The following is a 22,786-nucleotide window of genomic DNA, read 5'->3' as shown; positions in this document are numbered from 1 at the left end:
CTCTCCTAGAGCCTCCAGAAGGAAGAAAGACTTGAACACCGATTTTAGACTTTTGACCTCCAAATTTATGTTTTAATCTAAAAGTCTGTGGTAAATTGTTAAGCAGCGGTAGGAAACCGATACAGATTTTGTTACTGTGAAACATGGCAGTGCTGTAATAAATACCTAAAAATGTGGAAGTGACTTTGAAATTGGGAAGTAGACAGAGACTAGAAGAATTTTGAAGAGCTTAATAGGAAAAGCCGAGATTGCCCTGAACAGCTAGTAGAAAAATATGGTTATTAAAGAATCTGCTGGTGAGGGTTCAGAAGGAAATAAGGAATATGTTATTTGAAACCGGAGAAAAGGGGACCACTGTCATATAGTAGCAAAAAGTTTAGCTGAATTGTGTCCTACAGCATTGTGGCAAGCAGAATTTATAAACAGTGAACTTGATTATTTAGCTGAGATTTCCAAGCAGAGTGTTCAAGTCACAGCCTAGTTTCTTCTTGCTGCTTATAGTAAAATGCAAAAGAAAAGAGATAAATTGAGGGCAGAGCTGTTCCTTAATCAAAAAGGAACCAGGACTTGATGATTTGGGAAATTCTCAGCCTATCTAGGTTGCAAAAGACACTAAAACTAAGAGATTCACTCTCTGGAAAGCATGCTCTGGAAAGAAAACCAAGAGTGTAGCTGAACAATATTTTGCTAGTTTCTGGAAAGGATTAAAAAGTCAGAGCATTTAATCACACAGATGTCTCTTTGAATAGATTAGGCATGTGATTTAGGCATGAATTCCCTCAGCCATCTCAGCAGAAGCCAGGAATAGAGATAGGATTATTCAGGAAAGATCTGTGGAGGAACATCCTGTGCTATGGAGTGAATACCCGTGGCATAGGCAGGAGACCCATAAGGATCTCAAGGAAGTTATACCAACAGAAATACTGCTTCTTTGAACTGAAAAGAACAGAGAGAGTGTAAAATGAAAGAAGGCTGTTGCACTCCCAAACTTCTGTAGGCAGGAAACAATCTGATAAAACAACTCAGCTGCAAACCTGTGCTACCCTTCAAGAAAAAGGAAGAAAGACTACAAAGATGGAGCCACAGGCCCAGAGGGCAGAGTCTTAGACCACAGAGGATTATTCCAAGGCCTTGAAACTTGATGGAGTTTGCACAGTTGGATTTTGACATTGCTTGGGACTGATGACTCCCTTTTCCCTTCCATTTTCTTCCTTTTTGAATAGGACCGCCTGTAGCTGTAACTTTATGTCTGTCCCACCACGTATTTTGTGATCAGATATCTTGTTCTGAGTTCCACAGGTTCACAGATGGAAAGGAATTCTGCCCTGGGATAGATTATACCCAGAGTCTCATCCATATATAATTTAGATCATTTAGGTAATGAGATAATTACATAATGGGACTTTTAAGCTGATGAAACTTAAGTAAGACTTGAGACTTGAGTTGATACTGTAATGGGCTGAGACTTAGGTACCTAAGGATGGAGTGAATGTATTTTGCATATGGGATGGGTCTGAATCTTTGGGGCCACGGGGGACAGTGGTAGGCTGCATAATACCTCCCCACAAAGATGTCTACATCCTAATCCATGGAACCTGTAAATATATTACCTTCATGGGAAAAGAGATTAAATTAAGGATCTTGACCTGGAAAAATTATTTTGAATTATCTGAGTAGGCCCAATATAATCACAAGGATCCTTATAAGAGTAAGGCAGGAGTGTCAGAGTTAGAAAAAGAAGGTGTAAGAAGCAGAGGTCATAGAGGAGAGACGATGCTTCACTGCTGCTTTGAAGATGGAGGAGGGGACCATGAGCCAAGTCTAGAAGCTGGAAAAGGAAAGGAAACAGGTTGTTTCCTAGAGCCTCAGAAGGAAGGCAGCTCTGTGAACTGTTTTTAGACTCTTGCCCTCCAGAAGTGTAAGATCATAAATTTGTGCTCTTTTAAGCCACTAAATGTGTGTTCATTTTCTATAGCAACAATAGGAAATTAATACACCAGATGTTCTGGACACTGACATATTTGGAATTAAAGAGAGTTGTGGGTATGTCCAGCTAGATCAGGAAGGCTGGAGTCTGATTTTTGGCTGGCTTCGCACAGTGAATGCAAGAAAAAAGATCATGCCCGTAGGAAAAACTGGCTCATTTAAGTTTTTGTTTTTTTGCTTTGACATTTACAGTTTCTCAACTTAGGAAAACCTGCAAGATTTTGGTTTACCACAGGAAAAGTTTAGCAATTCTGCACAAATGATGGCTTTTTATTTGTTAAAATATTAAAGGCATGATGGATGATACAGTTCTTTGTTCTAATATTTTGTTAACGTTGATTCTGATTCTTCTGCCTGTGTTTTTACCTGCCAGAAAAATCTAACATAAAGCATGTTTACTAAGGGCTAGTCAGCTCTTAAACGCAATCTTTTAGAGACCATAATCCATTGATAGTTGGATTCTTAGAATCTTTGGTCTTCTTATTATGGATCACAAATGATTACGATTCACATTCCTATGTGTTTTGTTTTATTTGATGGTTGGAGAGGAGAAGTGAAAAATGGAAAAATCAAGAGGTGTGTAGGTGTGGCTGTCGGTGCAGTTTTCTGAGTGGGGAATAAACCACAGATTTTTGTCTCTATTCTGTCTCACTGTGTCCAGGTGGCATTTAACATAATTTATTAATGTCAGCTAACCAACTGGTTTCAGCTTTGTTTTGAAATCTAAACTCTACGTGGCATTTTGGCCCAATTTAAACTTTCAGTAATTAAGTGTTTTCCGTGTTTAGTACAAATAAGATACTTGATGGATTTACACATGAGACTGTTCAGAAAGGAAGATCATAGTGGTTAATGTTAGGTAGTTCTTGATTAAGAAAATATACTTTTTTTAAAAATTAGCATTATGGTCATCATTAGGGCTATTTGTAAATATTCCAGTTCGGCTCCTTCTAAGCACGTAGTAGGATTGTACTTTCTCCAGTCTCTTGGCTAGTGTGGTCCTGTGACATGCTTAGGCTGAGTAAATATGAGCACTTAACCTTGCTCAACTCTATCCTCCCCTCCCCTGCCATGGTGATTATGAGAGCACATGTAGACATGTGGCCTCCACTGGCCTGAGTCCCTGAGTGATTAGGATGAGCAGAGCTCTCCTGCCAGCCTGTACTGGACATGTAGCAGGTGTAAGACATAAACTTGTATATGATTAAACTACTGATATCAGGGGTTGTTTTTTACTGCAGCATAACCTACCCTGTCCTAACTTTTTGGCACCTTGGCCAAAAACTGAATTTGGTTCTTCCAAATTAGAAAAACCTGGAGATACATCATCTTGTTGAAAACATCCTTAATTTATAATTCTCAGTGTGATTTATAACATTATAGCTTGTTTCTTTTATTTTTTTTTTTCAAAACTCACACACACACACTGTATTTTATTTTTACAAGAGATAAATAGATTGACACCAAGCATTGTAAATGGATGACCACAACAAAAGCAACAATGATTGCAATTACCAAACACGAAACACACTCATACTACGTCATAATATTGACATTCAGTCCAGTAATCCTCCACTGTAACAGCTCCTTTACTTTGCAGTGAAAACTGATTTGTATATTTTTTGCCTCTGAGTCCTTGTGGGATTTTTTTTTTATTCAAACAGAAAGTCACAAATATTATAATCATCCTCATCAGTTCACTCAGTTCCATGTAATTATTTTTTTCATCTTGATCTTTCATTAGCACTTTTATGAATTCATCAGTTTTCCATTAGAGTTCTGAAAATGCTTATCCATTCAGTTCAGCAGTATAGTCAGTTACCAGAAACCTGTACTTGTCAGAGTCTTTTCCATGAATTCCTTGAAGATGAAACCCTTATAGGAACATATTTGCAAAAGCATCAGAGCACACCCAGAACTGTAAATGACCAAAGATTTAAAAATGACCACGGTTAAAGATTTCATGAAAGTTCATAACAATGCAATTGACAAGGAAATTTAGTTATTTCTGAGATATACATTTTAAAGTAATAACTAGAATTATGACTTATAACATTATACCAGAACATATAAGATTTTTAGAAATTTCATGTAATGTCTGAAACATTTATATTAACATATTTCCATACAAATAACCCAAAGAAAGTTTAGTATTAGTTGTTTTTTTGTTTGTTTTTTTATACTGTAGGTTCTTATTAGTCATCAAATTTATACACATCAGTGTATACATGTCAATCCCAATCGCCCAATTCAGCACACCACCATCCCCACCCCACCACGGTTTCCCCCCCGTGGTGTCCATACGTTTGTTCTCTACATCTGTGTCTCAACTTCTGCCCTGCAAACCGGTTCATCTGTACCATTTTTCTAGGTTCCACATACATGTGTTAATATACAATATTTGTTTTTCTCTTTCTGACTTACTTAACTCTGTATGACAGTCTCTACATCCATCCATGTCTCAACAAATGACTCAGTTTCGTTCCTTTTTATGGCTGAGTAATATTCCATTGTATATATGTACCACATCTTCTTTATCCATTCGTCTGTCGATGGGCATTTAGGTTGCTTCCATGACCTGGCTATTGTAAATAGTGCTGCAATGAACATTGGGGTGCATGTGTCTTTTTGAATTACGGTTTTCTCTGGGTATATGCCCAGTAGTGGGATTGCTGGATCATATGATAATTCTATTTTTAGTTTTTTAAGGAACCTCCATACTGTTCTCCATAGTGGCTGTGTCAATTTACTTTCCCACCAAGAGTGCAAGAGGGTTCCCTTTTCTCTGCACCCTCTCCAGCATTTGTTGTTTGTAGATTATCTGATGATGCCCATTCTAACTGGTGTGAGGTGATACCTCATTGTAGTTTTGATTTGCATTTCTCTAATAATTAATGATGTTCAGCAGGTTTTCATGTGCTTCTTGGCCATCTGTATGTCTTCTTTGGAGAAATGTCTATTTAGGTCTTCTGCCCATTTTTTGATTGGGCTGTTTGTTTCTTTAATATTGAGCTGCATAAGCTGTTTATATATTTTGGAGATTAATCCTTTGTCTGTTTATTCATTGGCGAATATTTTCTCCCATTCTGAGGGTTGTCTTTTCATCTTGATTGTGGTTTCCTTTGCTGTGCAAAAGCTTTGAAGTTTCATTAGGTCCCATCTGTTTATTTTTGTTTTTTTTGTTTTTTTTAAAAACATCTTTATTGAAGTATAATTGCCTTACAATGGTGTGTTAGCTTCTGCTTTATAACAAAGTGAATCAGTTATACATATACAATATGTTCCCATATCTCTTCCCTCTTGCATCTCCCTCCCTCCCACCCTCCCCATCCCACCCCTCTAGGTGGTCACAAAGCACCGAGCTGATCTCCCTGTGCTATGCGGCTGCTTCCCACTAGCTATCTATTTTACATTTGGTAGTGTATATATGTCCATGACACTCTCTCACCCTGTCACATCTCACCCCACCCCCTCCCCATATCCTCAAGTCCATTCTCTAGTAGGTCTGTGTCTTTATTCCCGTCTTGCCACTAGGTTCTTCATGGCCTTTTTTTTTTTTTTCCTTAGATTCCGTATATATGTGTTAGCATACTGTATTTGTTTCTCTCTTTCTGACTTACTTCACTCTGTATGACAGACTCTAACTCCATCCACCTCATTACAAATACCTCCATTTCATTTCTTTTTTTTTTTTTTTTTTAAATTAATTAATTTATTTATTTGGCTGTGTTGGGTCTTCATTTCTGTGCGAGGGCTTTCTCTAGTTGTGGCAAGTGGGGGCCACTCTTCTTCATCGCGGTGCGCGGGCCTCTCACTGTCGCAGCCCCTCTTGCTGCGGAGCACAGGCTCCAGACGCGCAGGCTCAGTAGCTGTGGCTCACGGGCCTAGTTGCTCCGCGGCATGTGGGATCTTCCCAGACCAGGGCTCGAACCCGTGTCCTCTGCATTAGCAGGCAGATTCTCAACCACTGCGCCACCAGGGAAGCCCCATTTCATTTCTTTTTATGGCTGAGTAATATTCCATCGTATATATGTGCCACATCTTCTTTATCCATTCATCTGTCGATGGACATTTAGGTTGCTTCCATGTCCTGGCTATTGTAAATAGAGCTGCAATGAACATTTTGGTACATGACTCTTTTTGAACTCTGGTTTTCTCAGGGTATATGCCCAGTAGTGGGATTGCTGGGTCATATGGTAGTTCTATTTGTAGTTTTTTAAGGAACCTCCATACTGTTCTCCATAGTGGCTGTATCAATTTACATTCCCACCAACAGTGCAAGAGTGTTCCCTTTCCTCCACACCCTCTCCAGCATTTATTGTTTGTAGATTTTTGATGATGGCCATTCTGACCGGTGTGAGATGATATCTCATTGTAGTTTTGATTTGCATTTCTCTAATGATTAATGATGTTGAGCATTCTTTCATGTGTCTGTTGGCAATCTGTATATCTTCTTTGGAGAAATGTCTATTTAGGTCTTCTGCCCATTTTTGGATTGGGTTGTTCGTTTTTTTGTTATTGAGCTGCATGAGCTGCTTGTAAATCTTGGAGATTAATCCTTTGTCAGTTGCTTCACTTGCAAATATTTTCTCCCATTCTGATGGTTGTCTTATGGTCTTGTTTATGGTTTCCTTTGCTGTGCAAAAGCTTTTACGTTTCATTAGGTCCCATTTGTTTATTTGTGTTCTTATTTCCATTTCTCTGGGAGCTGGGTCAAAAAGAATCTTGCTGTGATGTATGTCATAGAGTGTTCTGCCTATGTTTTCCTCTAAGAGTTTGATAGTGTCTGGCCTTACACTTAGGTCTTTAATCCATTTTGAGTTTATTTTTGTGCATGGTGTCAGGCAGTGTTCTAATTTCATACTTTTACATGTATCTGTCCAATTTTCCCAGCACCACTTATTGAAGAGGCTGTCTTTTCTCCACTGTATATGCTTGCCTCCTTTATCAAAGATAAGGTGACCATATGTGTGTGGGTTTATCTCTGGGCTTTCTATCCTGTTCCATTGATCTATATTTCTGTTTTTTGTGCCAGTACCAAACTGTCTTGATTACTGTAGCTTTGTAATATAGTCAGAAGTCAGGGAGCCTGGTTCCCCCAGCTCCATTTCTTGTTCTCAAGATTGCTTTGGCTATTCGGGGTCTTTTGTGTTTCCATACAAACTATGAAATTTTTTGTTCTAGTTCTGTGAAAAATGCCAGTGGTAGTTTGATAGGGATTGCATTGAATCTGTAGATTGCTTTGGGTAGTAGAGTCATTTTCACAATGTTGATTCTTCCAATCCAGGAACATGGTATATCTCTCCATCTATTTGTATCATCTTTAATTTCTTTCATCAGTGTCTTATAATTTTCTACATACAGGTCTTTTGTCTCCTTAGGTAGGTTTATTCCTAGATATTTTATTTTTTTTGTTGCAGCGGTAAACGGGAGTGTTTTCTTAATTTCACTTTCAGATTTTTCGTCATTAGTGTATAGAAATGCAAGAGATTTCTGTGCATTAATTTTGTATCCTGCTACTTTACCAAATTCATTGATTAGCTCTAGGAGTCTTCTGGTAGCATCTTTAGGATTCTCTATGTATAGTATCATGTCATCTGCAAATAGTGACAGCTTTACTTCTTCTTTTCCGATTTGGATTCCTTTTATTTCTTTGTCTTCTCTGATTGCTGTGGCTAACACTTCCAAAACTATGTTGAATAATAGTGGTGAGAGTGGGCAACCTTGTCTTGTTCCTGATCTTAGTGGAAATGGTTTCAGTTTTTCACCATTGAGGACACTGTTGGCTGTGGGTTTGTCATATATGGCCTTTATTATGTTGAAGAAAGTTCCCTCTATGCCTCCTTTCTGCAGGGCTTTTATCATAAATGGGTGTTGAATTTTGTCGAAAGCTTTCTCTGCATCTATTGAGATGATCATATGGTTTTTCTCCTTCAATTTGTTAATATGGTGTATCACATTGATTGATTTGCGTATATTGAAGAATCCTTGCATTCCTGGAATAAACCCCACTTGATCATGGTGTATGATCCTTTTAATGTGCTGTTGGATTCTGTTTGCTAGTATTTTGTTGAGGATTTTTGCATCTATGTTCATCAGTGATATTGGCCTGTAGTTTTCTTTCTTTGTGACATCTTTGTCTGGTTTTGGTATCAGGGTGATGGTGGCCTCGTAGAATGAGTTTGGGAGTGTTCCTCCCTCTGCAATATTTTGGAAGAGTTTGAGAAGGATAGGTGTTAGCTCTTCTCTAAATGTTTGATAGAATTCACCTGTGAAGCCATCTGGTCCTGGGCTTTTGTTTGTTGGAAGGTTTTTAATCACAGTTTCAATTTCAGTGCTTGTGATTGGTCTGTTCATATTTTCTATTTCTTCCTGGTTCAGTCTCGGCAGTTTGTGCATTTCTAAGAATCTGTCCATTTCTTCCAGGTTGTCCATTTTATTGGCATAGAGTTGCTTGTAGTAATCTCTCATGATCTTTTGTATTTCTGCAGTGTCAGTGGTTACTTCTCCTTTTTCATTTCTAATTCTATTGATTTGAGTCTTCTCCCTTTTTCTCTTGATGAGTCTGGCTAATGGTTTATCAATTTTGTTTATCTTCTCAAAGAACCAGCTTTTAGTTTCATTGATTTTTGCTATTGTTTCCTTCATTTCTTTTTCATTTATTTCTGACCTAATCTTTATGATTTCTTTCCTTCTGCTGGCTTTGGGGTTTTTTTGTTCTTCTTTCTCTAACTGCTTTAGGTGCAAGGTTAGGTTGTTTATTTGAGATGTTTCCTGTTTCTTGATGTAGGCTTGTATTGCTATAAACTTCCCTCTTAGCACTGCTTTTGCTGCGTCCCATAGGTTTTGGGTCGTCGTGTTTTCATTGTCATTTGTTTCTAGGTATTTTTTGAATTTCCCTTTGATTTCTTCAGTGATCACTTCGTTATTAAGTAGTGTATTGTGTAGCTGCCATGTGTTTGTATTTTTTACAGATCTTTTCCTTTAATTGATATCTAGTCTCATAGCGTTGTGGTCAGAAAAGATACTTGATACGATTTCAATTTTCTTATATTTACCAAGGCTTGATTTGTGACCCAAGATATGATCTATCCTGGAGAATGTTCCATGAGCACTTGAGAAAAATGTGTATTCTGTTGTTTTTGGGTGGAATGTCCTATAAATATCAATTAAGTCCATCTTGTTTAATGTATCATTTAAAGCTTGTGTTTCCTTATTTATTTTCATTTTGGATGATCTGTCCATTGGTGAAAGTGGGGTGTTAAACTCCCCTACTATGATTGTGTTGCTGTCGATTTCCCCTTTTATGGCTGTTAGTATTTGCCTTATGTAATGAGGTGCTCCTATGTTGGGTGCATAAGTATTTACAATTGTTATACCTTCCTCTTGGATCGATCCCTTGATCATTATATAGTGTCCTTCTTTGTCTCTTGTAATATTCTTTATTTTAAAGTCTATTTTGTCTGATATGAGAATTGCTAATCCATTTTTCTTTTGATTTCCATTTGCATGGAATATCTTTTTCCATCCCCTCACTTTCAGTCTGTATGTGTCTCTAGGTCTGAAGTGGGTCTCTTGTAGACAGCATATATATGGGTCTTGTTTTTGTATCCATTCAGCCAGCCTGTGTATTTTGGTTGGAGCATTTAATCCATTTACATTCAAGGTAATTATCGATATGTATGTTCCTATTCCCATTTTCTTAAATGTTTTGGGTTTGTTATTGTAGGTGTTTTCCTTCTCTTGTGTTTCTTGCCTAGAGAAGTTCCTTTAGCATTTGTTGTAAAGCTGGTTTGGTGGTGCTGAACTCTCTCACCTTTTGCTTGTCTGTAAAGGTTTTAATTTCTCCATCAAATCTGAATGAGATCCTTGCTGGGTATAGTAATCTTGGTTGTAGGTTTTTCTCCTTCATCACTTTAAGTATATCCTGCCACTCCCTTCTGGCTTGCAGAGTTTCTGCTGAAAGATCAGCTGTTAACCTTATGGGGATTCCCTTGTGTGTTATTTGTTGTTTTTCCCTTGCTGCTTTTAATATGTTTTCCTTATATTTAATTTTTGACAGTTTGATTAATATGTGTCTTGGCGTGTTTCTCCTAGGGTTTATCCTGTATGGGACTCTCTGTGCTTCCAGGACTTGATTAACTATTTTCTTTCCCATATTAGGGAAGTTTCCAACTATAATCTCTTCAAATATTTTCTCAGTCCCTTTCTTTTTCTCTTCTTCTTCTGGGACCCCTATAATTCGAATGTTGGTGCGTTTAATGTTGTCCCAGAGGTCTCTGAGACTGTCCTCAGTTCTTTTCATTCTTTTTTCTTTATCCTGCTCTGCAGTAGTTATTTCCACCATTTTATCTTTCAGGTCACTTATCCTTTCTTCTGCCTCAGTTATTCTGCTATTGATCCCATCTAGAGTATTTTTAATTTCATTTATTGTGTTTTTCATCGTTGCTTGGTTCCTCTTTAGTTCTTCTACGTCCTTGTTAAATGTTTCTTGCATTTTGTCTATTCTATTTCCCAGATTTTGGATCATCCTTACTATCATTATTCTGAATTCTTTTTCAGGTAGACTACCTATTTCCTCTTCATTTGTTAGGTCTGGTGTGTTTTGACCCTGCTCCTTCATCTGCTGTGTGTTTTTCTGTCTTCGCATTTTGCTTATCTTACTGTGTTTGGGGTCTCCTTTTCACAGGCTGCAGGTTCGTAGTTCCCATTGTTTTTGGTATCTGTCCCCAGTGGCTAAGGTTGGTTCAGTGAGTTGTGTAGGCTTCCTGGTGGAGGGAACTAGTGCCTGAGTTCTGGTGGATGAGGCTGGATCTTGTCTTTCTGGTTGGCACGTCCATGTCTGGTGGTGTATTTTGGAGTGTCTGTGGCCTTATTATGATTTTAGACAGCCTCTCTGCTAATGGATGGGGCTGTGTTCCTGTCTTCCTAGTTGTTTGGCATAGGGTATCCAGCACTGTAGCTTGCTGGTCATTGAGTGAAGCTGGCTCTTGATGTTGAGATGGAGATCTCTGAGAGATTTTTGCCGTTTGGTATTACGTGGAGCTGGGAGGTCTCTTGTGGACCAGTGTCCTGAAGTTGGCTCTCCCACCTCAGAGGCACGGTCCTGATGCCTGGCTGGAGCACCAAGAGCCTTTCGTCCACACGGCGCGGCCGCTCCACTGGGCTCCGGGCCGGGCGCGTCGCGAGGGCTCTGCCGAGGAGAAGACGAAGGGACGACAGGAGCAAAAGAAACTCCAAGCTCCGATTCCGGCGGGCTCCTCGGCCTGTCCAAGCTTCCAACGCCGTCGCTGCCGCCGCCGCCTCAGGCTTTATATATCGTTTATTTTTGTTTTTATTTCCATTTCTCTAGGAGGTGGATCAAAAAAGATGTTGCTGTGATTTATGTCAAAGAGTGTTCTTCCTATGTTTTCCTCTAAGAGTTTTATAGTGTCCGGTCTTACATTTAGGTCTCGAATCCATTTTGAGTTTATTTTTGTGTATGGTGTTAGGGAGTGTTCTAATTTCATTCTTTTACATGTAGCTATCCAGTTTTCCCAGCACCACTTATTGAAGAGGCTGTCTTTTCCCCATTGTCTATCTTTGCCTCCGTTGTCATAAATTAGTTGACCATAGGTGCGTGGGTTTAGCTCTGAGCTTTCTATCTTCTTCCATTGGATCTATGTTTCTGTTTTTATGCCAGTAGCATATGGGCTTGATTACTGTAGCTTTGTAGCATACTCTGAAGTCAGGGAGTCTGATTCTTCCAGCTCCGTTTTTTTCCCTTCAAGACTGCTTTGGTTATTCGAGGTCTTTTGTGTCTCCATACAAATTTTAAGATGATTTGTTCTAGTTCTGTAAAAAATGCCACTGGTAATTTGATAGGGATTGCATTGAATTTGTAGATTGCTTTGGGTAGTATAATCATTTTCACAATATTGATTCTTCCAATCCAAGAACATGCTATATCTCTCCATTAGTTGGTATCATATTTAATTTCTTTCATCACTGTCTTATAGTTTTCTGCATACAGGTCTTTTGATTCCCTAGGTAGGTTTATTCCTAGGTATTTTATTCTTTTTGTTGCAATGTTAAATGGGAGTGTTTCCATAATTTCTCTTTCAGATTTTTCATCATTAGTGTATAGGAATGCAAGAGATTTCTGTGCATTAATTTTGTATCCTGCAACTTTACCAAATTCATTGATTAGCTCTAGTAGTTTTCTGGTGGCATTTTTAGGATTCTCTAAGTATAGTATAATGTCATCTGCAAACAGTGACAGTTTTACTTCTTCTTTTCCAATTTGTATTCCTTTTATTTCTTTTTCTTCTCTGATTGCCGTGGCTAGGACTTCCAAAACTATGTTGAATAATAGTGGTGAGAGTAGACATCCTTGTCTCATTCCTGATCTTAGAGGAAATGCTTTCAGTTTTTCACCACTGAGAATGATGTTTGCTGTGGATTTGTCGTATATGGCCTTTATTATGTTGAGGTAGTTTCCCTCTATGCCCACTTTCTGGGGAGTTTTTATCATAAATGGGTGTTGAATTTTGTCAAAAGCTTTTTCTGCATCTATTGAGATGATCATATGGTTTTTATTCTTCAATTTGTTAATATGGTGTATCACATTGATTGATTTGCGTATATTGAAGAATCCTTGCGTCCCTGGGATAAATCCCACTTGATCGTGGTGTGTGATCCTTTTAATGTGTTGTTGTATTCTGTATGCTAGTATTTTATTGAGGATTTTTGCATCTATATTCATGAGTGATATTGGTCTGTAATTTTCTTGTTTTGTAGTATCTTTGTCTGGTTTTAGTATCAGGGTGATGGTGGCCTCATAGAATGAGTTTGGGAGTGTTCCTTCCTCTGCAATCTTTTGGAAGAGTTTGAGAAGGATGGGTGTTAGCTCTTCTCTAAATGTTTGATAGAATTCACCTATGAAGCCATCTGGTCCTGGACTTGTCTTTGTTGGAAGATCTTTAATCACAGTTTCAATTTCATTACTTGTGATTGGTCTGTTCATATTTTCTGTTTCTTCCTGGTTCAGTCTTGGAAGGTTATACCTTTCTAAGAATTTGTCCATTTCTTCCAGGTTGTTCACTTTATTGGCATAGAGTTGCTTATAATACTCTGTTAGGATGCTTTTTATTTCTGCGGTGTCTGTTGTAACTTCTCCTTTTTCATTTCTAATTTTATTGATTTGAGTCCTCTCCCTCTTTTTCTTGATGAGTTTGGCTAATGGTTTATCAATTTTGTTTACCTTCTCAAAGAACCAGCTTTTAGTTTTATTGATCTTTGCTCTTGTTTTCTTTGTTTCTATTTCATTTATTTCTGCTCTGATCTTTATGATCTCTTTCCTTCTGCTAACTTTGAGTTTTGTTTGTTCTTCTTTCTCTAGTTCCTTTAGGTGTAAGGTTAGATTGTTTATTTGAGATTTTTCTTGTTTCTTGAGGTAGGCTTGTATGGCTATAAACTTCCCTCTTAGAACTGCTTTTGCTGCATCCCATAGGTTTTGGATCATCGTGTTTTCATTGTCATTTGTCTCTAGGTATTTTTTGATTTCCTCTTTGATTTCTTCAGTGATCTCTTGGTTATTTAGTAATGTATTGTTTAGCCTCCATGTGTTTGTGGTTTTTACATTTTTTTCCCTGTAATTGATTTCTAATCTCATAGCATTGTGGTCAGAAAAGATGCTTGATAGGATTTCAATTTTCTTAAATTTACTGAGGCTTGATTTGTGACCCAAGATGTGATCTATCCTGGAAAATATTCTGTGCGCACTTGAGAAGAAAGTGTAATCTGCTGTTTTTGGATGGAATGTCCTATAAATATCAATTAAATCTATCTAGTCTATTGTGTCATTTAAAGCTTGTGTTTCCTTATTTATTTTCATTTTGGACGATCTGTCCATTGGTGTAAGTGAGGTGTTAAAGTCCCCCACTATTATTGTGTTACTGTCGATTTCCTATTTTATAGCTGTTAGCAGTTGCCTTATGTATTGAGGTGCTCCTATGTTGGGTGCATATATATTTATAATTGTTATATCTTCTTCTTGGATTGATCCCTTGATCATTATGTAGTGTCCTTCCTTGTCTCTTGTAACAGTCTTTATTTTAAAGTCTATTTTATCTGATATGAGTATAGCTCCTCCAGCTTTCTTTTGATTTCCATTTGCATGGAATATCTTTTTCCATCCCCTCACTTTCAGTCTGTATGTGTCCCTAGGTCTGAAGTGGGTCTCTTGTAGACAGCATATATATGGGTCTTGTTTTTGTATCCATTCAGCAAGCCTGTGTCTTTTGGTTGGAGCATTTAATCCATTCACATTTAAGGTAATTAGCGATATGTATGTTCCTATGACCATTTTCTTAATTGTTTTGGGTTTGTTTTTGTAGGTCCTTTTCTTCTCTTGTGTTTCCCACCAAGAGAAGTTCCTTTAGCATTTGTTGTAGAGCTGGTTTGGTGGTGCTGAATTCTTTTAGCTTTTGCTTGTCTGTAAAGCTTTTGATTTCTCCATCGAATCTGAATGAGATCCTTGCCAGGTAGAGTAATCTTGGTTGTATGTTCTTCCCTTTCATCACTTTAAGTATATCATTCCACTCCCTTCTAGCTCGTAGAGTTTCTGCTGAAAAATCAGCTGTTAACCTTACGGGAGTTCCCTTGTATGTTATTTTTCGTTTTTACCTTGCTGCTTTCAATAATTTTTTTGTCTTTAATTTTTGCCAATTTGATTACTATGTGTCCCGGTGTGTTTCTCCTTGGGTTTATCCTGTATGGGACTCTCTGCGCTTCCTTGACTTGGGTGGCTATTTCCTTTCCCATGTTAGGGAAGTTTTCGACTATTATCTCTTCAGATATTTTCTCTGGTCCTTTTTCTCTCTCTTCTCCTTCTGGGACCCCTATAATGTGAATGTTGTTGCATTTAATGTTGTCCCAGAGGTCTCTTAGGCTGTCTTCATTTCTTTTCATTGTTTTTTTTTTATTCTGTTCTGCAGCAGTGAATTCCACCATTCTGTCTTCCACGTCACTTATCCGTTTTTCTGACTCAGTTATTCTGCTATTGATTCCTTCTAGTGTAGTTTTCATTTCAGTTATTGTACTGTTCATCTCTGTTTGTTTGTTCTTTAATTCTTCTAGGTCTTTGTTAAACGTTTCTTGCATCTTCTCAATCTTTGCCTCCATTCTTTTTCCGCGGTCCTGGATCATCTTCACTATCATTATTCTGAATTCTTTTTCTGGAAGGTTGCCTATCTCCACTTTATTTAGGTGTTTTTCTGGGGTTTTATCTTGTTCCTTCATCTGGTACATAGCCCTCTGCCTTTTCATCTTGTCTATCTTTCTGTGAATGATAGTTTCTTTTAATTCCTGACATAGTAACTTAGAGACTTGGTTCTAGGTTTGTTGGTAAACAATGAAATCTGTTCTGAGCAATTTCTTAAAACTCTGTTTGCTTTTTAAAGATTATTTTAAATATTTCCAATATACCTTGTGAAACAACTATGTGAATAATATTTGGTGCTTTAAAACTGATTTGCTCCACTTAACATTTACTTGATATAGAATGAGGTACATGGTTATATTTTAATTTATAGAAAGAATTTCCATAAAGCTGAGACTTTCCATGCCAATTTCATCACTACTAAATAATTCTTACAAAATACTAATAATTCTAATAATCTCCATGGACAGGTAATTATAATTACATTGACCTCACGTAATTATGATAACGGTGGGCCCAAGTCAACAGTTGCATTGCGTAGCTTGGGCCTTGCCATTTGCTAACATCCAGAAATTCTGGTAGAATAAATGTCACTCAGCTAATCACCATCACTCAGAAGAGAGAGGATACTGTTCCTTTATAATTGAAGGAGGTGGTGTCCTACTCGTGTTAATACTTCTTAGGAAATCACACAAATTTGTAAAACATCAAATGAGATTGTTTTCTCCGAGAGTATATCGTATGGGACACTCCCCAGAAGCTGGAATGATTACTCATTATTTATGTTATAGCTGAACATCTTCCTACTTTTAAATGTGTGTGTACCCCCCAAAAATCTCCTAATTCTAGTTAAAGTATTTACCTTTTCTAGTTTTTAGGTACTTTCTGAAATGCAGTGGTTAAAATGCACACACACACAGAGTCTTTGTATAGAGGGAAACCCACTGAGAGTTCGTACTTAGTGCTTTTGTATCTTTTATCTGTGTCGGCCCCTCATTAGCAGTCCCAGAAGCTAGTACTCCAACTCCCACTGTTTTTCTCTAGGCCTCCAGCTTCCTCCATCCATCTGGCCCCTGAGATTTCTTTGTAAGACAGAACTTCCTGCCGTTGGGCACAGAAAAAAGAAAATGAAATTCCTCCTCACACTTCCAACCCAGACCAACTCTGGGAACCTCCCAGGACCCGGACTCAGTGGGACAACACAGGCAAAGAAGTGATAGGAGGAAAGAAGCTCCTTCCCTCACCAACAGGGAGTGGGGTACTTTCTTCAACTCCCTGAATGGGTTGTGTTGCTTCCTTCAGAATTAAGGAGCTGAAGTTCAAGAATACTTTGTAAAGAAGCTGTCAGTTTTTCTTGGTATTCTGACTTTCCCTTTGGGAGATGCCCCTCGAGATTGGAAGCAGCAGTATAAATATATTTCGGTTTGACTGTCTTCAACATGAGAGAAGCTAAGAAGAGAATGATAAGTTTACTCTAGACACTGATGAGTGTGTTCTGTTCATAAAGAAATAAAATTCCAAGCAAAGGAGAAGTTGTTTGATTTGCTGTTTAAATACACATGTCACTACCTGACATTAGTTTGCAAACATTTTTGAGAAGTGGATGCTTTTTTCCAGCATCATTTGAAAACCCCTGAATGTACAGTTCAAGGGATTGCTGCTCTGAGAGGCCTTGCTATTGACCCCTGAGGCAGCTCTGCAGAACACCAGGGCTCAGTTTGAAAACTGCTCTGTGGAAGACCAAGAGGGAGAATTCTAAGCACAAAGGTACCTTTTCTCTGAAATAAAAGTCCTCAAACTTTGAGTTAAGAGCCACCTAGGACTCTTGTTTAAAATGCAGATTCCTGGGCACAATCCCAGAGTCTGACACTTAGGAGGTATTGTGTAGGGCCTTGGAATCTGTATTTTAACAAGCATCCTAGATGATTCTGATACCAATATGGATGGATCATAAAAACACAGCTCTACCAACTGCCTGCTGAGGGCCCTTTCAATGACTTCATCTTAATCCCACTTGGTCCCAGTTTATTTTAGGTACTTATTTTATGAGTGTCAAATGCCATTAAAATAGTTTTTTCTTGCCAAGGGAAATAATATCTTAGTTACCTCTTCCGTCATCTCCCAATTTAATTCTCTGTTCCTATTCCTGGAGCACCCCAAATGTGGCATGGCCCTCAGCCCTCCTGTTGGATCTGCTCCGTCGGAGACTCCCATCAGTCTCATCCTTCCTCTGGCCTTTCTTGGTTTTGTTTGTTTGCTTGTTGTTTCTTTTTTTAAAGACAGGTCTCCTTAAACTTCTCCTTCCCCAACAAACAAACCCAAAGCAGAAGTTAATTGGTGTTTGTAAGCAAATATAAAACTGACTTCTTGATGTAAATACAGCGAACCAGTAAGCATATAAATGCTCCCATGTAGCAAGGTGCTAGGTGTTCTGATAGAAAGACATATAAGAACAAATCCAAATAAATAAAATTTGTAAAATAAATAAAGCCCACAATGAGACACCCACTTGAATGACTGTAATTGAAGAGACAATACCAAGTGTTGGCAGGGAGGTAGAGAAACTGGAACCATCGTGCACTGCTGGTGGGAATGTAAAATGACACAGCCACTTTGGAAAACAGTTTGGTGACATCTTAAATAGTCAAATATAAACTTATCATATAATCTGGCAGTTCCACTCCTTAGAGTCTACCCAAGAGGAATGAAAATGTATGTTCACACAAAGACTTGTATATGAATGTTCATAGCAGCATTATTCATAATAGCCACAAACTGGAAACAGTCCATATGTTCATCAAGTTATGCATGGATAAACAAAATACAGTATATCCATACATTGGAATATTATGTAGCAATTAAAATAAATGAAACACTGAAATATGCTGAAGTATAGATGAACCTTGAAAACATTATGCTAAGTGAAAAATGCCAGATGCAAAAGGCTATATATTGTATGATTCCATTTATGTGAATCTAGACAAAACAAATTTGTAGAGACAGAAAGCAGATCTATGGTTGCCAGGGACTAGAGATGAGAACAAATGGGTATGACGAAACTTTTGGGGCTGATCTAACTGTTCTAAAACTGGATTGTGGTGATAATTGCACAGCTCTATAAATTTACTAAAATCATTTAATCATTTATAATGCGGGAATTGTATGGAATATAGATTTTATCACAATAAGGCAGTTAAATATTTTTTCTTAAAGCGTATACCACAATTAAATAATTGAAAGTTCTTTTCTATGCAAAAGAAATAGAAAGGCACTATGTATAGTTCAGGTGTGGCCTGCAGACCCCTGGAGGTTCCTGAGATATTCTCAGGGAGTCTTCAAAGTCATTTTCCTAATAATAAAGAAGCTATTTGCCTTTTTCAAGGCAGATAGCTGTTGACATTTGTACTGATGGTACAAAAGCAATGGTGGGTAAAACTGCCTGTGCCTTAGCACAAATCCAGGCATTGGCACCACACCTTATTAGTAATCATAGTAGTACTATTATTAGTAGTACTAATAGTAGTTATTATTAGTAGTCACCACCACCAAGCATAGTGGAAGAATATATTCTATTTTCACTTAAGAATGCCCTTGATGGGGACTTCCCTGGTGGCGCAGTGGTTAAGAATCTGCCTGCCAGTGCAGGGGACACGGGTTCAATCCCTGGTCCAGGAAGATCCCACATGCCACGGAGCAACTAAGCCTGTGTGCCACAACTACTGAGCTTGTGCTCTACACCCTGCGAGCCACAGCTACTGAAGCCCATGCGCCACAACTATTGAGCCTGTGCTCTAGAGCCTGCAAGCCACAACTACTGAAGTCCACATGCCCTAGAGCCCGTGCTCCGCAACAAGAGAAGCCACCGCAATGAGGAGCCCGCTCGCCACAACTAAAGAAAGCCCGTGGGCAGCAACGAACACCCAACGCAACTATAAATAAATAAAATTGATTCTTAAAAAAAAAGGAATGCCCTTAATGAAGCAGTAGAAATTGTTGAATTTTTTAACTCTTAGGCCTTAGATGCATATCTTTTTATTTTTGAATAAGATTGTTATCTCAAGGAAAAGCACTTCTGCAATTGATTGAGTTGCAAGCTGAACTTGCAGCTGTTTTTTGTGGGACACCATCTCTACTGTAGAAAAAAAGTGCCTGACAGACAAATTATGGATATTCAGACTTGGGTATTTCGCAAACAGTTTCTCAAAAATGACCGAAGAGAGCCCGTTATTCCAAAGAAAACAGTTGTCCGTGTTTGTTGCTGGTCATAAAATTCGAATGTTAAACCAAAATTAGAATCTTGGAAAACTCGTATCCACCACCATGAGCTTGACACCTTTTGTCAAGACTTTTCTCATGAGGGACTTCCCTGGCGGTCCAGTGGTTAAGACTCTGCACTTCCAATGCAGGGGGGCGCGGGTTCAATCCCTGGTTGGGGAACTAAGATCCCGCATGCTGCGCAGCGCAGCCAAAAATTAAAATTAAAATTAAAAAAAGGAAAGATTTTTCTCATGAGATTGATGCTGATTTTAACAAATGTGATTTTTTTCATATTGTGTGATGAAATGTATCAAAATTTGCAGAATATAGGTAAGAAGTCTTGATAGTAAAAACTTTGAGGACTGCTGGCCTAGTGGCTAATAGCATGAACTCTGGGGCCATTCTGCATGGATTCAAATCCCAACGCTATTACTTATTACTTGTAGAATCCCAGTAAGTGTTTCACCTCTCCATGCCTCAGCTTCCTCATTTATAAAATGGGGAAAATAACGATACCTATCTCAGAGAGGTATGTGGGCATAAAAGTAAATTAATATATATATACTTGTGAACATTAAAATGAGTTGATATATGCAACCAGTTAGAATAACATGTGGTGAATTGTTACTGATCTTGATGAGTGGTAATTTGTAAAAACAAATACATTATAAGTACAAAATAGATAGAAATCTCTATGTAGTTATATATATATTTGTAGCCAGGAAATCTCCAGCTGCTTCCTCCTCATCCCCCATGCCCTCACCCCCCCACCTCTGCCTCACCTTGGGTACTGTCACTTCCTGGAAGGGCACGTCTGTGCCTGATGTCCTAAAGTGTCCTACCCATCTATTGAGTCTCTGTTTGGGGCGGTTCCTTCTTTTTTAGCAACCACACAATGTGTTTTTAAGGAAGATTTGGTGAGACAGTATAGTTATGAAGGGTATAGTTTAATAAATTGAATAGAAACAGAATACAATTATATGTCTTTGCATATTTGAATTAGAAGTCTCTTTCCTGCCTTAGCAATATTTAAAATTATGATGCATCATTTAAGTTCAAAGAGTTTAGGAAATTATGTGAATAGAGAAAAAGTATAAGGTTCTGTCACATCAAATACATCCATTTTCAGTGCTTAGTCCAAGCACACATAAAGTTTAAGGGAGAAAATGACTCATTTGGAGGGAACCTACATCTTCAGTCCTGCAGAGAGACTACAGTTGAGCTATTTTTATCTATGTTTAGAAAAGTTAATTATGTGCTGACATCATTTATTTGTTCTACCAATATTCGATGAGTGCCTCCCATGGAGTGCCAGGCCCCTAGCCAGGCACTGTGGTCCCAGTTGCAAAGAAGGGATGTGGGTCCCGCCCTCCTGGACTTAGTGCATTAAAGTTTCTAATTGTTCTCCCACCTTCTTTGTAAAAAAATAAGGTAGTTCATCTGTTGTTCACTGACTACATCAGCAGAGGGAACAGTATATATTTTATACTTTTTAAATGTTCATGAAAACATTCTCGAGTTTAGTGTGAGGTAAAGAAGGTAAGCTAGACTGCAAAAGAACTGTAATGATTGTTTCTTCTCCTGGAAGGTCACAGACAAAATTACCTTCTATTTTGGAGGACTGACGTTGTACAGATATGCTTATGTTTGGTCGTAAATAGCAAACAACCAGGCATGTAAGTCGTTGCAGTTTCACTGATTTACATGGCTTCTGCTATCCTAGGAGAAATAATGAGCTCTTGAAAGAGCTCATTTGGGGACCATCTGTTTATGTGCCATCCCACATCACTCTGCCTATGGTGAGAATGGCGGGTCGGCCCACAGAACTTTTTATTCCTTGCCCCCCTACCTACCCCAGGTCTTTAATTATTGCCACACCTCAGGTTGCTTGAGTGTATATAGTCACCTGTTAAGTAGGTTTAGAATAGTCCTTCCTTTCATTTTCGGGGGTATATTTAGAGAACAAATTTTAAAGCACCTTAAATATTTTTTTAAAGATAATGTAAAACACAAAGCAGTAGTATTATTGAGACAGTGTGCTTACTGATATACTTGTATTTTAAGATTTGAGAGTATTTCTTTCCTATGCGGCTGGTTTACTGGGAATAAGAAATCAGATCAGGCTAAAAGCCAAAGAAGTATTTCTGGAATACAGGCTAGTATTGAGTTTCATTAATTTAATTGAATTCAATCTCAATATTCATTATACATGGAAAATATTAACTATTTTTAGTCATGTTCTTGTCCCTGTCGCTGCTAGGGCCTTATGCAAACTTTATGTGTCAGTAACTGCAGTTGTCTTTCACAAATAAAATGCACAAAGTCACTTAATGTGGGCAAGCAAACAATGGCTGTGGTTGTACTACTGCTGTTCTTTTTCACTAGAATCTTCTGTTCTTTGATTCTCTTACTGTTTTCAGTAACTCCACCTAAAAATCAAATATTACTCACACGTTATTTTCTAAAAGGAGCCATAGCTGTTATAAAAGTTAATTCCTCTTTTCATGACAATGTTCCCTTTTAAAATATTTGGCAGTTCTACTTGTAATGTGTGACATCTTTGTAAGGACTTTTGTCCTTCCCAACCTCAGAGGCTCCCAAACAAATCTAACATTTTGTTGATGAAAATGTATGCTCTTGTTTAATTGCTGATTCTCATCTTGTCTTTTACATGTGTGTTTATGTGTTTCAGGAAAAAAGTGCCAGTTCAAATGTAAGACTTAAAACTAATAAAGAGATTCCGGGATTAGTTCATCAACCTAGAGCAAAGTAAGTTCTAGTTCCTATTTTCCTATATTGTTTTTAAAGCTAAAAATGTTTTTAGAGTGAGCTCCATTTTGCCTGCCAGATAACCAAGACTTATGATAAGCCTCAGTAATTGAGACAGTGTGATTTAGTCTAATGGAACAAAATAGAGAGACCCAAAACAGACCCACAATATATGACAGAGCTGACACTTCACATCAGTTAGAAGAAAATGAAGGGGAATATCTTTATAACCATGGGGTAGGGAAAAACTTTGAATAAGTCACAAAGGATGCAAATCTTAAGAAAAATGATTAATTTTTGTGACTACATTAAAATTAAGAACTTCTGTTTATCAAAATATACCATAGGAGAGTAAAAGGCCACAAAATGATGGAATATATTTATAATACGTATAATTAACAGTAGTTGGGTTTCCAGAATATATCAAGTAATTCTATGAATCAATAAGTAAAAGACAGAACTCATAGAAAAGCAGGCTAAAGACATAAATAACCACTTGACTGAAGAGGAAACATGAATAGCTAATGCATATGAAAAAAATACCATTTCACACCACAAGATTGGCAAAAATTT

The 22,786-nt window shown here is 37.9% G+C and overlaps 1 protein-coding gene across 1 annotated transcript in view; it reads left to right on the top strand.

Annotated features, from left to right (window-relative positions):
• Positions 1-22,786, top strand: part of LOC309666363 (uncharacterized protein C1orf21) — a 225,482-nt gene that overhangs the window by 181,099 nt on the left and 21,597 nt on the right. The window contains exon 4 of the mRNA XM_082473754.1: positions 22,137-22,213. Within this exon, the coding sequence (XP_082329880.1) occupies positions 22,137-22,213 (77 nt within the window). The remainder of the gene's footprint in view (positions 1-22,136; positions 22,214-22,786) is intronic.

Source organism: Balaenoptera physalus, assembly GCF_965194825.1.
Source record: "Balaenoptera physalus genome assembly, chromosome: 1".
Lineage (NCBI taxonomy): Eukaryota > Metazoa > Chordata > Mammalia > Artiodactyla > Balaenopteridae > Balaenoptera > Balaenoptera physalus.
The sequence above is the reverse complement of the archived record's forward strand: the minus strand, read 5'-3'. Positions and strand labels throughout refer to the sequence as shown.